This window comes from Leptinotarsa decemlineata, unplaced genomic scaffold, assembly GCF_025532065.1.
Source record: "Leptinotarsa decemlineata unplaced genomic scaffold, Ldec_3_MD MMD2_tig00000505_RagTag_RagTag, whole genome shotgun sequence".
Classification (NCBI taxonomy): Eukaryota; Metazoa; Arthropoda; class Insecta; order Coleoptera; family Chrysomelidae; genus Leptinotarsa; species Leptinotarsa decemlineata.
In genome coordinates, this window is record NW_027412549.1 from 6450019 (window position 1) to 6465823 (window position 15805).

The 15805-nt window shown below is 33.3% G+C and overlaps 1 protein-coding gene across 4 annotated transcripts in view; it reads right to left on the reverse strand.

Moving 5' to 3' along the window:
* Rok (Rho kinase) overlaps positions 1-15805 on the reverse strand; it is a 66791-nt gene that overhangs the window by 11440 nt on the left and 39546 nt on the right. For all 4 annotated transcript variants that reach the window (XR_012465142.1, XR_012465141.1, XM_074173826.1 and 1 more), the window contains exons 13-14: positions 10138-10439; positions 7831-8053 (exon numbers count right to left, since the gene is read on the reverse strand). Coding sequence is in view for 2 of the 4 variants with exons in the window: in XM_074173826.1 (XP_074029927.1) it covers positions 7831-8053; positions 10138-10439 (525 nt within the window). In the remaining 2 variants the exon portion in view is untranslated. The remainder of the gene's footprint in view (positions 1-7830; positions 8054-10137; positions 10440-15805) is intronic.

The following is a 15805-nucleotide window of genomic DNA, read 5'->3' on the forward strand; positions in this document are numbered from 1 at the left end:
TCGGCAGGTAGAAAAGGGTCAACAAATAGTATTGACAATTTACCAAATCCAGGTACAGATATTATCACACAAGACTACCTGAATCAACATAAACACGCTTTACGTAATTCATCTAAGCCAGGTACAGGTATTAACACACCAAACTACCTGGAGAGTCAACATAAATACGTTTTACGCAGCCGTAATATCCAATAATCGACGATACTAAATCAGGATGTATAAACCTCTGAGGAAGCTAGCCACTTGTGCCAGCGAAACGTCATGAAGAAATTCCAAAAATCCACGGCCTTCAAACCCGGAAAATATTGACACTATTCCATATTTTTCAATATGAAAATGAAGACGATAACAAAAAGTATAATGTTGTCATGGAAAAATTTAATAAACACTGCAAACTGTTGAAAAATATGGGGTATAAACACCTCAAATTTTTCAAAGGTGATCAATTACCGAATGAAAGTATCGAGCAATTAGTAACAGCGTTAAAACAGTTGGTTGTAACTTGTGAGTTCAAAGAACGGGACATTTCGAATACAGAAAAAACTGTTAGAAACGGCTAACTTGGAATTATATAATGCAGATCTATGGGGAGTAGTGTTCGTACCCAGAGAAAAATAGCAAAGCAGGCGAAAGCAGTGAAGGGTGCTCATAGTGAAAAAGAGAGGCAATCTTTTGGATATACAGGGTACAGACCAAAAGGACAGCTTCCATCAAATCCAACCATTTGTCAAAAACCCACTGTGGCAAATATGATTTACTTTATCTTAGGGGTAAGCGCCCTGCTTTTTATGGATATTGTTCGGGATGTCATCAAAGTGGTCATTTTGAAAAGTTTGTTAAAAAAATCGCAATGTTAATGAAATAAATAATGCCTCTAATGATGAATTTATATTACATACAAATTGTATATAATATAAATGATAGTAACTTTCAAATAAACTGACTTTTTGAACTTGAGTAATGATTTCAGCAAATTCATTAGAAACGACATTTACCTTCACTCATTATATCTAAAGCTTCGAAGGAAGAATTTATTGAAATTCTACACAGATCCAATCAAGGAGTGTTGTCGTGCGAAAGAAAAGCTTGAGATTTTGAGCACACAGTTCTCAATTGATTGAGTAGTTTGCCAGATACACTCCAAAAGTAATATGCCCGAACCATAAACTCCTCATGAAATAATTAAAACTGTCAAATAAAGACGCAAATAGTATTATTTCTATTGGGTTGTTTCAAAAGTTTTGTCCGTTGTTATGAGTCTACTTAAAAGTAATATCTCAGTGAATACATATTCAAGTTAATAGAAAAAAAGCGTCATTTGAATCGGTGCACTTTTGCAAACGTAACACAAGTCGATCAATTCCATCAGTATAAAAGTGTATGCTCGGGATTCGATGAAGTCGACGAAGGTCGTTTATGCCTGATCCTAATTGGCGACGGTTCTGCGGGTGAGAAAGTTATCGAAGCGCTTGAAAATATGGTAGTCGATTGGCGAGAGGTCTGAGGTGTATAGTGGGTGAGCCAGAGTTTTGATGCTCAATTCGTTAATTTTCCGACGGTGATTTGTGAAACGTGTGGACGGGCGTTGTGGTGGAGCAGGGTCGGACCTCTTCTGTTGACCAGTGTTGATTTCCTCACAATCACACCAGCCCGTTGACCACCATACAGTCCCCTTGGGCTTTTTTTGGTGAGGTTTCGCTTTTGTGAAGTGCGTGGGTGGCCAATGCCCGGAATGTCTCCTGTTATCATAGAGGATTCACTTTTCATCACACGTGAAGATCCAATCCAAAAAAGGATCGTTTTGGTTGTGCAAAAGCAAAGAAGAACAGATTTCGAAACTTGACAATTTCTGTCGATCAATTAAATCATGGACACCATCAAAAATCGCATGGGAGATAACGCCCAGTTCTTTCGCCATCACAAACATCGTTTGTGATGTGTTAGCCTCCACTTGAGGGCTCATCATCGAGGCTAAAATATCAGGAACGAAATTTCACAAATCAACGTCGAACAAGGCATTCATCAACACTTTCCTTGCCAAATGCCTGGTTAATTCTTCGGCCTGTTTCGGCAGCATTTTGGTTTATTTGAATAATATGCTCTGTAGTTTAAGGTAGCTTAATGTCTCTCAACGATTGTACTATCAAACTATGATATTTATATATATAAAATAATAAAAAATTGCAACCAACATACTTAGTAAACCTTTTAATCACAAATAGTGAAGTACATCATCATGATACTAGATCGAACACCAATTTTCACATCCCAAGGACAAATTCACGTAGCAATATGAACTCGTTATTTTTCAAAGGTCTGGACAGTTTCAATAAACTACCAAATAATATAAAAATTTCTTCTTCTCTCCGTCTATTCAAGAGGGACTTGGTAACATTCATAACGAAAAACTGAATTAAAGCTAATTTATATTTAAATTATAATAATAACTAAGATTTTGTTTTGAATGAATATATAAGTAAATATGTAAACGTGTATCCTATATAGAATATGTGCAATATAGTTTTTTTTCTTTCTTTTTTGTGATTTTCTGTTATTTGGTTACAATAGACTAATTTATTTTGATTTTTATGTATTATATTTAGATAAAGTACATCAATTATGTTTATATTAGGCCTATCTGTCTATCTGAAAATAAAGTTCTTCTTCTAAATTCGCAGAGAAAAATTGGCCAAAAATCGCTCAACGACATCATATATTAATAAAATGAAAAAAGGCAAAAAACTAAAATTTGAAAAAAAAAATCAACATCAATATAGAGTATACAATTCTCAATTGATCAGTAAATACCAAGAACCAGTAGAATAAATATTTATCGAAATATGGAGTTACAAAATTAAACATCGACAAAACTTATGAAAGAACCCAATAGTTAAATTATAGAAAGAATAATTCACCCTGTGAGAGGACTATTTGTTAAAGCATATCAATCAAACCAAGATTCATGATTAGCCATTATCGACTTTTAAGATACAGTGTGACACATGAAGACAACCCTGTATTTTAGCCATTTTTGAAAGCAGATATTTGATTTTTGGTAGAAGCATAGATCTTCATAGGCCGCACGTTTTGCAATACTTAGTCCGAGTGACAGCGTTAAACCCAGCCTACTGCGATGCCGTGAAAACCGCAAATTCTCGATATTTTGCTTCGCATTTGAGATACCGAAATAAGTTATTTGAAAAAGATGTTTAGAAATCAATTTTGACCCTACATACCGAATTTCAACCCAAAATTCGAAATTTGAATGTATTTGTGATTTTCATATTCAAGTTCCATTTTCGCTAATGTAGGGTCAAAATCGATGTCTGAGCAACTTTTCCAAATAACTTATTTCGGCGAAGGTGTACGGCTGTCCCAAAATACTAATCTATGCTTTCAAAAATAACTAAAATACAGTGGTGTCTTCATCTTAAGTGTGTCACACTGTACATTAAGACAAAATCAAATAAGTAAAATTAATTATTCTGTAGGTCAACCAAAAGGCTATCAGAACTTGAAGTTGGGAATCCTATCTTGCTCCAGGAAGGAAAAATATAGAGTCTTGTAGAAGTACTCTCCAAATGCAAGTCAAACGACTACATTGTTGAAGCGGATAATGGAATTTATTCTCCACATAGACAACATCTGCGACCTTTGCTCACACCTGAGATTTTTTCAAATGTATCTATCGATCTTCAAGAATATCAGAAAAAACATTTGTCCAAATGTTCTACAAGAAATGATAGAGAACAAAATGTGGTCATAATAAAAAGTGATCAGAGGAGTCTTCCTCTTGACAGGTTTTAAATTTTGAAACCATTCATTTCAGTAAATATTCAAAAAATTCTTGAAAAAAAAAAGATTGCTACCTATATCAGATGTAAAACTTTGTTTGCAAATCTATATACTTTTTTGTAAAAAGAGGGCGTGTAATGTATATAGCAACGTTGCATTCAGTAGTAGAATGGAGCAGTTCAATCTCGTGAATTAATTTCGAGATCAATTCAGGTTTTGTTCAAACTTATTTACATTACTACTAGTTGTATCATTACAAAATATAGGTATAAGTTGGATACCAATAAAGCTTTTGATAGCGTTTGGTATGAAGGAGTGTTATATAAACTTCACGAATTGAACACCCCTATCAATCTTCTCTGTATAATAAAACAATATTTTGAGAACAGAACCCTCACCGTCAGAGTCAGAAATTCATTTTCCCCAACAAAGAGTTCCACAAGGCTCTCTGTTATCTCCAATTCTCTATAATATATAGTGCCATGATATATACAATTACAGCTTGGAAGACAAGAATAAATTTAATGAAAACCTTTACATCTTACAGTATGCAGATGACACTGCCTTAGTTTCACACAACGGCAAGCTAGCACCCACAATAGAGGAATTGCAAAATCTCGTCAACAGGACAACACTCTGGTTCAATAAACGAAGATTTAGACCAAACCCGGAAAAATCACAATTTATCATTTTTCATCAGAATATTTATACATTTTTGGAACTACATTTATTCTTTTTTAAAACTTTTTCTATATTAATATTGTATTTCTTGGACTTTGTCAATAAGATGCAAATCTTCGAACAATAAAGTATATTTTGATTTGATTTGAACCCTTCAGAGACGCTACCAACAATAAACATCAACAATGAAATGGTAACGAGCAGACAATCAGTAAAATACTTAGGAGTTAACATTGACCACAAAATCAACTTGAACAGCCATACAAAAATGATAAAAAAATGCATCAGTAGAAAACACTTTCGGAGTCTCACATTTAAAAAAAAAATCAACACTAAAACTGCAACTAAAATATATAAAATGATCTGTCGTCCATTTCTCGAATATGCACATGTAATTTATTCAAGTTGTCATAATCTGGCATTAAATAATCTCCAAACAGCTAAAACTGCACTAAGGAGTATTACCAAAATGCGTCACCCTCAGAACATACTACACAATCCCTCAAACGCACTACTTTATAGAACTACAAAAGTGAAACCTATAAAGGAGAGACTATCAGACCTAGGAAACCGCTTTGCCAAAAATGAAACTAACTTGGAGACCCTACATGCATTATGCAGGGAAAGAACTGAAGGACAACCATCAAAATTCAAATACCCGGAAAAAACTATTTGGGAAAATATCAAATCACTCTCATAATTTATAATACTTTTTTTTCAGAAATATAATGTACCTCAAATCTATTATGTAAGCATATGTAAAAATCACTGTAAATATTTAAAAATTGTACACTTGCTGAAGAACTTCAGTCGATGACTCTTTGGTATTCACCAATAAATGACATTGAAAAGTTGTTCATCCACTTGGCCAAACACCAGTTTGTTACTCTTGCTCGCATATGATATATCATTCAATTCACAGAAGGTATGACCAATTAATAGATATACTGATTCAGATTCAGTTTGTTGCACAAGTCTTACTTCTCATGAATATAAGACAATATTGTTCCATATTTTGCATGTTTTCTTGAATACATTTGGTTCCATTTCTGTGTAAAACTTTTACCTTTTGAAAAGTATGGAAAAACTGCACCTTGTAGTCATCCCAAGTCACGTTCTGGCAACAAACCAAAATGTAGATAAGCTCTAGAGGTTTGAAGTCTGTAAACAACCCCAGCACTCATTTCAATACTATCAATCCATTTCTCAGCTTTGGGAATATCCTCATCCCCATTAAAATATCCAATCACCTTTGCAAAGTCTGACATGATATGAAAAGGTATCAAGTCTTCCTCCTAGTTGAATTTGTTCCTGCTTGTAGAAGGGGTTTGATGAAAATTTTCAATCACAGAAATAAATATGTTCATCATGCACTGGATATAAAAACTGAAATTTCGCCTACTCGAAATAATTACATTTTCCATATTCGACGTACCCAATCTTGCAACAAGTCCTTCCAACTGTGAACAGCGGCATTAGAATCGCCATTTGCTGACATTATTTTAGCTTTCGTTCTAATGCTTGTCGGCAATACTGATATATACGTTTATCACAATACGACTATTCATCTTAATAAATTACTGTGATCAATATTCTTATATCTTCAAAACTCAGAAAATTACGAATTGAAGTTGTTGAAAATGTTCCCTGTTATAAGATCTTGATTCTTGTGAAACCTATATTTTCATTATTATCATTACATTGAAAACATCCCAAATAAGGCCTGATAAATATACAAAAGATATCAACGGTCAATTCACTATTCTTGTGTAAAATTATATCTATGTGAAACATTATACTTTGATGAGAATGAGTCTCTTTACTACTCAGTCAAAATTGTCTTAAAAAAGGGTTGAATAAAATCTATGCCTCTTTCACCTATTACTACAAAAAATGAATTTCTATTAAACCGAAGAGAAATACTTTGGTGTTACTGCTGCCGCGTCGAGAGTGTTTCAGTAAAACATGGAAGATTTTTCAGAATTTTTCTTAATAAAAGTGATTATAAATTGTTTGAGAAAAAATATTTCAAAGGAATGAATAAAAAAACACACATAAGAAACCTGAAGTTTTCAAAATTTATTGGAAATGTTATTGCAACAAAAAATACAATAATAAATAGGCATCAAGAATATTAGTTATGAAGCTTGGGCATGCTATATACCCCTATATCTATATACATTTTCAAAAACTATATTCAAGAAAATACCAGAAACTTTCGAAGATTCAGATAAAATTTTAAAACTTACAGTAAATATGATAGAATCAATACCAAAATAGTAATATTAAAAATATATATATAAATGCTGAATATTTACATTTCATTTATATAAAATCACAAATTGTACTAGAGCATCTCACTTCTTTTATATAAAAATATAATTTCCTTCTATGTCTACTTGCAGCAACCAAGCGAGAAAAACTACAGTACTCCAGAGAGTTCAGGAGGAAATGTTAAAGTTATTTGTGTCATCCATCAAATATAGGAGGTTATTTACTGATAAAAATCCATTCTGCTCAAAAGAAATAGTTGGAAGAAAAGCCTGTTATATAAAATTAAGACTCTTCGAATTGAAACATTCTTATTTAGTGGTGTTTTTGAGGGTCCGATTAAACACTATAAGACTTTCAAAGGAAAAGACTATCACTTGAAGAGCTGCCAAAATGATATTATCAACGACTCTGAACTAAACTTATAGGAAATGGCTCCAAGTTGAATTTGATGAAACTCTGGAAAAATGTGCTTCAGCAAAATGGTGAACAAAAGTTCTCATGGCCAGAACTTACTAAGAGTACACAATTCTGAAAGACAAGTGTCAGTTGTTTCAAAAGTTTGCCATTCAAGCTGACGGAAACCTTGTGCATATGTTTTTCGGTATATTGATCAGAATATATAATTTTTACTAGAAATTATTAATTTTAAATGAAAATTTTCCTTACAAACGTTCTGACACTAAGATCTTGTTATGTTTTTACTTTTTTGAGAATATTACTATTTGCAACTTGTTAATCCTCTTAAAAAAAATTAAGTGTACATACACCCAAACAATACAATCATTTGAAGGATACTCATTATTCAGAACAAATAAAAAACAAACCCTAATTGTTAACTTCATTAATCAATTCAAAATTCTTATTTAATTAGGAGATAATAATTGGCTGAGTTTGCACTCCTGAGGATTACTGTCTATTTTGAGTACTGTAGTATTTTCAAAATTTCCAAGCATCATCTAATTTATAAGCCGTTTCATCCTCAACTGCCAAGCATTGAGCATTACAAAACATGCCTCATCTTCAACAGCAGGAAAGAGAAAAGATAAGTGGAACAATAAGAAGGAACATGACCAAACTCACCTAGGTGATACCTTGGCCGAATCTATGGCATTAGAATTGTTGGCTTTGAACCCGCACTTCTGAATTTTTCTGCTCAATCTCGACACCCACTGTTTTTGGTCATCATGTGACGAAGCCAGCAACAGCAATTCTTTGGCATATAAAGGGTCGTAGTGTAATTTACATGGCGGCACGGTGTCCTCCTTCTTTTCCAAATGGTCTTTGTGAACTTTTATCCTACACCCTGGACAAAACAAAAGGATTATTAATCAACATTTTATTCATTCATACAATGTGATCTATTTAAAATGGAAGCACCCTTATAAACATATTTTTCAGCAGATTGGATTTTCATTTCAATAAGGCAGTTTCTAGAAGTCTACTGGAACACCAAATTTCATGAACAAGTCTTAGTGATTTTTTGTGAAAAAATCTGACCACCACTGGATTCAAGTAGTTTTGAAACGGTTTATGTCAAAATTACATCAAAATGTGCCCTCATCACAAAAGTTTAAGGAAAAAAAATTGAAAAATATGCCATTTTAATTGTCCCATCAATTCAACTTCAGAACTTCTAAATTACAAATATTTACCGCCATTTTAATTTACAATAGAAAGAGCATAGAAGAAATAAAAATTAATACTTCAAAGGACCTCAATCAAATATTATTATGGCTTAAATGTCATAAAATGTCAGTTTTTCAGAACTCTTCATATATTTTCCAATATTTGATTAAAAATATCCAATTAAATTCTATAATGAAAATATTAAATATTCTCCTATTTTTATAGTGTGAAATTTCTTGGTCTCATTATAGATGGAAATTTATTGTGGACACATACTAAAATAATAAGAAGGAAAATATATCGATTTTGCTTCAACTATGAAGAGCGTAATTGAAAATTTCACAGAGACTGGATGATAATAATTGGTAATGAAGATTAATAAAGAAGCAATACATGGAAATGTTGATGACGGTCAAGGACATTAATTCGGCATTGTTTCCAAGAATTGCAAATTTCAATAACAGTTTATGTTCATTATGGATCTATACCTCCAAGCTTACAAAATTCTGTTTACAAAAGGTCTAGTGATACAGAATGTACAGCTTTGGCTAAGGTCTCTAATATTCATTTAAAATTAGATGAGCGTAAAAATGTGGACTTCCGTCACTAGACCTCTGTGAAGCTTTCGAAACTGTTAATCATCAAATTTTGTTGAACAAATTATTTGATGAAAGTATTAAAGGTGATGCATTTTCATCGGTTCAAAATCATTCAAATAATAGGAAACAATGTGTGTCTCTGGAAACCAAGAAAATTTCATTACAATCAAATGTTTGTGGAGTCCCGAATGGATGTCTATTAATTAGGACCTTTACTCTTTTCTCATTTATATGAAGTCTATTTCAGAATTATAGCTTTCTGGAAAATTAATATTATTGAGCTTTAATGTATTTTAATTAATACCCCAACAAATGGTGGCTGCTTTGAAACAAGTAGATATTTAGCTCAATATACAAAAATTAATATTGAATTTAAAAAAAAAATGATCTACTTTTATTGGTCAAAAAAAACCTCTGAATCAACAACTTGTTTTAGTTATTGATTAGACCAATTCTGAAATAAGTCCTTTTGAAGTTATATATTTATATTTTATTGTATGAATGTTTCTTGTATGCATTCCCTGTAGTTTCTTGTGAATAAAAAAAAAGATCATGAGCAGCATGAATGCATTATCGAACATGAAAAAATGGATGCTGAGTTTTGAGCAAAATTGTTCTGAACGGTGAAGCTAATTTTTCCCATGATGACTCCGTTGATATCGAGTGTCTGATCAGTTTTAGATAGAGAATAATTGTAGGGATATATTTCCAGTCTGAAATTCATTTGAGAATTTATTTTGAACTCTCTCTGTGCTGTTGATATGAACTTTATTTATATGCTGATGATCAAACGCAATTACAATACTCCACAGCTGACCTCAACCATTGTATAATAATTTCAATTGTAAAATTTAAATTATTCCAGGAATGCCCTTCACACGAATACTTGGAAGAAAATGAGTTTTATTCTTTAAATGAATTTAGTTATTAAAAGTATGTTCATTTTATGTGAAATTCTTTTTTATTTCCTTACTATTATTTTAATATTCTTTTGATGTAAAATCGTTCTTTCATTTATGAACAGATAATGGTTCTTTTCATATTTTCAATGTTGTAGCTCGAAGGCCGTTATGATTAGTTCAATAAGATATGTGATACGTGTTTTATATACACTTATATTCACTTCGGGGATGAATAAATATGATTTGATTTGAATACTTACTTCTACACTCCAACGCGGATGGAGGCCTGAACATATTCCAAAGCGGTTTAGGGCACACCTCACAAGTAGTCGGCATATGATAAGAGATATTAAGGAATTCGTGACCCTTATGCAATATCAAACCTGGTTTTTCTTCGAAATTTCTCATGGTTGTGCTTACATCCAGCGGATTGGCCTGTTCACCGTCCGTCTTTCTCGCCTCACCTTCACCAGCATACAAAAGCTGAAATATACGAGGGATGTCTTTGGAATCAGCCCTGATAACGTCGCCCTGTGTGACCGACCTTACATGGAACACCTTACTGGAAAATCAATAAAATTGTATCACCTTCAATGAAAAATCCATGAACTTCTAGTCATTGAAAACTCGTTTTAAAGTCAACCATCATCTGTCAAATTTTTCAAAGATACAATATTATTTTTCTAATTCAAAAACCCCAACATTTTGTCTTGAATATGAAAAATATTCAAGTTGAAATCAAACATAAAACTTCATTGAATACATGCTTATTGTGTAAAAACTAATATTTAATGAAGATTGGTTTTCCAAACTCTAGTTCTTCAAAAAAAAACTGAAAAAAAATGAATATCAATAAAAACTACAATTTTTTTCAAATGCAAACTAGAAAAACTAGTCTATTGAAAAAACTACTTTCTCTAGAGACGATAAATTACAATTAAATAATTAATTATTGCTCTCATAATTTGTAAATTATGAGAGCATGATTTGTAAATCTTCAAAAATTGCTAATCCATATCGCTGATAAGTAGATGTATGATATTTTTTATTTAAATTTTGATTCCATTGTGAGTAACAATGTGAACTTAATAATAATAAAAATAATAAAAGAGTTTATTTGTGAAAATTTCACATAAAACTTTAATTACAATGTATTAAAAAGACAAATAAACAAATACATCCTTGGAATAATAATAATAAGAATTGTAATTTATTGAACAAAATTACAATTTTCTTCAACTGTCTAACGACCGAAGTCCTTCCACCCCTACATCCTTGGATAATAACTAATCAATTGAATAGAATTGGCCGATACTGAAGAAAATGTGTCACAGTTTTTGTAAAAACCTTTATAGTGAAAATCATACAATAAACTGAACTAATGAATTTTAATAACTAATTATATGCAAGATATGATGTTAAAAAAATGTATCACATTATTAAAAAAAAATTGTCTGGATATTTCAATAATACAATTTTTAACAATCTTCTTGAATGAAATGTTCTTATTGGTTTAACATTGCTCGGAATTTTGTCATATATAAGAAGTGAATATTCATTTTTTTTTCGCCCTATTGATCTATTACATTTATTTTTTTGCGATTTCGTTTCATTTCTTGTATTCTATACATGGAATCGATTTTTTTCTTTTTTTTTTTAATATACGTATGAGTATATAATAGAAAATCTATTTATCAACAAATACTATATTATTACTTTTGGTATATAACAAGTCAGAGGACTATCTAAAAGATTACAGAATATCGAATAAAGATTTATTGAATATTATTTCCAGAAAACAATTTTAAATATCTTCTAATTTTCAGTCGACTCTGACAATCCGTCGTGAATGGTTGTAGTGCCCGCTAATAAATTTTACAAGTGATAAAACTGAAAAAAGGTGTAAAAAGTGTAGCAAGATTTTAACTTTGATTTATATCGGTGAGACTTTTTTCCTAAGCGAAAGGTAAAGTGGTTTCAGAGGGGTATGCCGAATATTATCGGCATATATTCCTAATATTACCATGAACTACTCCACTAACATACCGACTGTCTCTGACTATAGGGAGACTCAAAGTAATCAATCAAATGTTCAATCCAACTCATACTCTACTGCAGTCCAAAACTTTAAATTTCCATCCAGAGAGCAAGCCATACTCTTCAATTCTAACGAAGGAGTTAAAATACAGGAGTACATCATCGCCATTGGAACCAAAGTTCAGCCTAAAAATATAATTTTCTCCTCCAGGATCTCCAATAACAGAGTTTGTATATACCTTTCCAGTCTTGCAGTTGTAGATACTTTCCTTCAACAAGGTGGAGAAATAGTGGTGAACCAACAACTACTGAAAGCGCGGAGGTTAATAACACCCGCAACTCGTTTAATCCCATCAAATGTATGCCCGTCAATTCCACACATCATAATTGAAAATAGCCTTAAAGACTTGGGTTTGAGCCTTATGTCCCCTATAACCTTTCTCAGAATCGGGATTTCACAACCAGAGTTCAGCCATATTCTTAGTTTCCGGAGGCAAGTCTACGTTCGAACTGATACCTCTACCTTCCCAGAATCAATTGTTATTCCTTTCGAAAACACTCCATACCGTATCTTTATATCCGAAGACAAGCTAACCTGTTTCAAATGTAAAAAAGATGGTCATGTAGCCGCCGCTTGCATGGAAACAGTAAATGATATTCCTACCACGGTTAGTCCCGAAAACCAATTGGAAAATGAACGTGTGGTCATTCCAACACAAATCACCAACCCAACACAAAAACTTTCAAGATCAGAGGTAACAAGCCCCACGTTATCAAACACCGACTCCAACCCACCTAAACATCCCGAGTTTATTCAGCCGTTTTCGCAAACTCATAAGAAACCGAAGAAAACCTCATCAAACGCTAGAGCTGCACACCTTTCTTCAGCGAAAAGAATATTTGACGAAGAATCACCACCCTTTTCTCTAGACTTCAATCAAATAGTCAGTTTTTTGGAAAATACGTACGGGTCATCTGATCCTCTCAGTATAGCATGTGAATATACTGACAACGTGCATTCTCTCATGGATATATTAACAAAAATATACCCAACTCTGACTGAACGAAGTATTAAGGCTCGTATCAAGAAATTAAAAAGAAAGTTGATGAAACAACTGAATAATGAACTCGAAACAAACTCAAATATTTCCCTTTCTGAGAACAAAAGCGACCTCTCACAAGAAACCTATTGAAGTTTATGACCCCCCTTTTCTTCATTTTTTTTAATAACAGAATTCATTCTTCAATGGAACATAAATGGAGTATTTCCCCATCTGGAAATGCTCCAACTTCTGATGAATAAGGAAAACCCCTTAGTAATATGTTTGCAGGAAACTAACTTCAAGGCTGCACATACATACGAAATGAAATCTTACAACTCTTTCCATAAAATTATAAATAGCCCACTTAGAGCCTGCGGTGGAGTCACCATTTATACTAAAAAATCAATCCCTTCAAAAATGGTTTCAATAACGTCAGAACTCGAAGTTATAGCAGTTCTTGTCACATTTCCGCAAAAATTATGCATCTGCAACGTATATATTCCACCGAATGTAGAGTTAACCTTTCAAGAACTTGATACGATAATTCAACAGCTTCCAAAACCCTTCATTATTGTGGGAAATTTCAACGCCCACAATTCTCTATGGGGCTGCGCATCTTGTAACAAACGCAGAGTACTCTTAGAGGAATACATCAACCATTCCAACCTCGTTATATTAAACAATGGTGAATTTACGAGATTCAATAGCACATCTGGCAACCATTCCGCTATAGACTTAGCCTTTTGCACACCAACGATTTCAACATCGCTCTCTTGGAAAGTATCATCACAAGTATACGATAGTGATAATTTTCCAATCTTGATTGAAAGCAATGATAACTCATTTCAGACACCAATATATGATCCCACATGGAAAGTCAACAATGTACAGCATGACAAATGGACTCACTATGAGAACCTCATTGACTCCAAGTTATCAGATATTTCTTCTACAAATTTCGATTATGACGTGAATACGCTGGTGGAGAAATTCACCAAAATTATAATCGAATCAGCATCCACTGCCATAGGTAAAAATTCACAATTAACACATCACTATTCAGTACCATGGTGGAACGACAAATGTCAGGCAGCAACAATTGAGTGCAAACGTTCTTTCAACAATATTACTGGAGTTTTTTTCCCAACACCAAATCGTTATTTTCAACACCTCGATACGTGTTTCGATTACCAAGTGATCATCTTCAAAGAGAAGATGATCACTTGGTGATCGAAACACGTGTCGAGGTGTTGAAAATAACGATTTGGTGTTGGGAAAAAAAAACTCCAGTAATATTCATTACTACACCAAAGGTTCCCAACAGTGCATCATTAGTTCTTTCAACAGATTGAAACGACATTTCTCCCTTGAGAACAAAGTCGAATTTAATCGGCTCAGAGCTCGCCCACGATTTTTTCTAAAGCAAAGCAAATGAGAATCTTGGAAAAATTATGTAAACACTTTGAACCAGCAAACTTCAATAGCTGAAGTATGGGGAAAAATTAACAGGATCCGAAGGTCGAAAGGAAATCACATTTCCTCCCTTATTGATGACGATATCGTCGTATCAAATAGTCGCGAGATTGCTAACATTCTAGCTATTAAATTCCAGCAACAGTCTAGTGACGTCAACTACGATATTAACTTTTTAGAAAGAAGAGAAGTCATAGACTCCAATCATTTTTTAATTGAAGACGACGATGAAAATATACTAAACATCGATATAACCATGGATGAACTCGAAGAGGCATTGTCTAAAGTGAAAGGTCATACACTGGGGCCAGATGACATCCCTTATATATTTATCACGAAACTGCCACAATCCGGCAAACTCCATCTTCTAGGGATTTACAACACTTTATACCGCACCAGACAACTTCCCACATTTTGGTTTAATTCTATTGTACTGCCTCTTCTAAAACAGAATGAATCTCCATCTGATCCCGACTCATATAGACCTATTTCCCTCATCTCCACCATGTGCAAGGTATTGGAAAATATTTTGAACGCTAGACTACAGTTTTTTCTCGAGCAGAATAACCTGATAATTCCCCAACAAAGTTGATTTAGAAAAAATCGCTCAACAACAGACAATCTGGTTATCCTTCAGTCAGCCATATACGAGTCCTTCGCAAATCGACACAAGGTTATAGCCATCTTTTTCGATATTCGTCGAGCATTCAATACAGTTTGGAATCGCAACGTATTGGAACAGATCCCCTCGGGGATCATCACTCAGCGGCACCCTCTTCCTCATAGCCATCAACGACATCTTAAAGAATATCAAATCCCCAGTCAAAGGGCTGCTATACGCGGATGACCAAGTCCTATTTGTCAGTAGCAGAAATATAAACACATTGGAGTCACTTCTTCAGGAGGCGATATCAAGTCTGCAATTATGGTTCCTCAATACAGGTTTCCAATTTTCACCAGCGAAGACCAAATGCCACCTATTTTCCAAACAGCAAGCAACTAGTTTCCCAAACTTTACACTTAATGGACAGCAGTTAGAATTCATTGAGAAAACGAAGTTTCTTGGGATGACGTTTGACTACAAACTGAATTGGAACGCCCATATTCGAAATGTTAAGAAATCTTGTCAAAATGGTTTTAATCTAATGAAGGTCTTGTCAAATCACACCTGGGGAGCGGACTGCAATACTTTGTTATTATTATTATTATTATCTATCGGGCGCTAATAAGATCTAAAATAGACTATGGATGTATTGCCTACTCTACTGTAAATAAGTCAGCTCTTAAACAGCTGGATGTCATTTAATATGCCGCCATTAGGATAGCCTTAGGAGCATACCGTAGTAGCCCAGTGGAAAGTTTACTTATCGAAGCA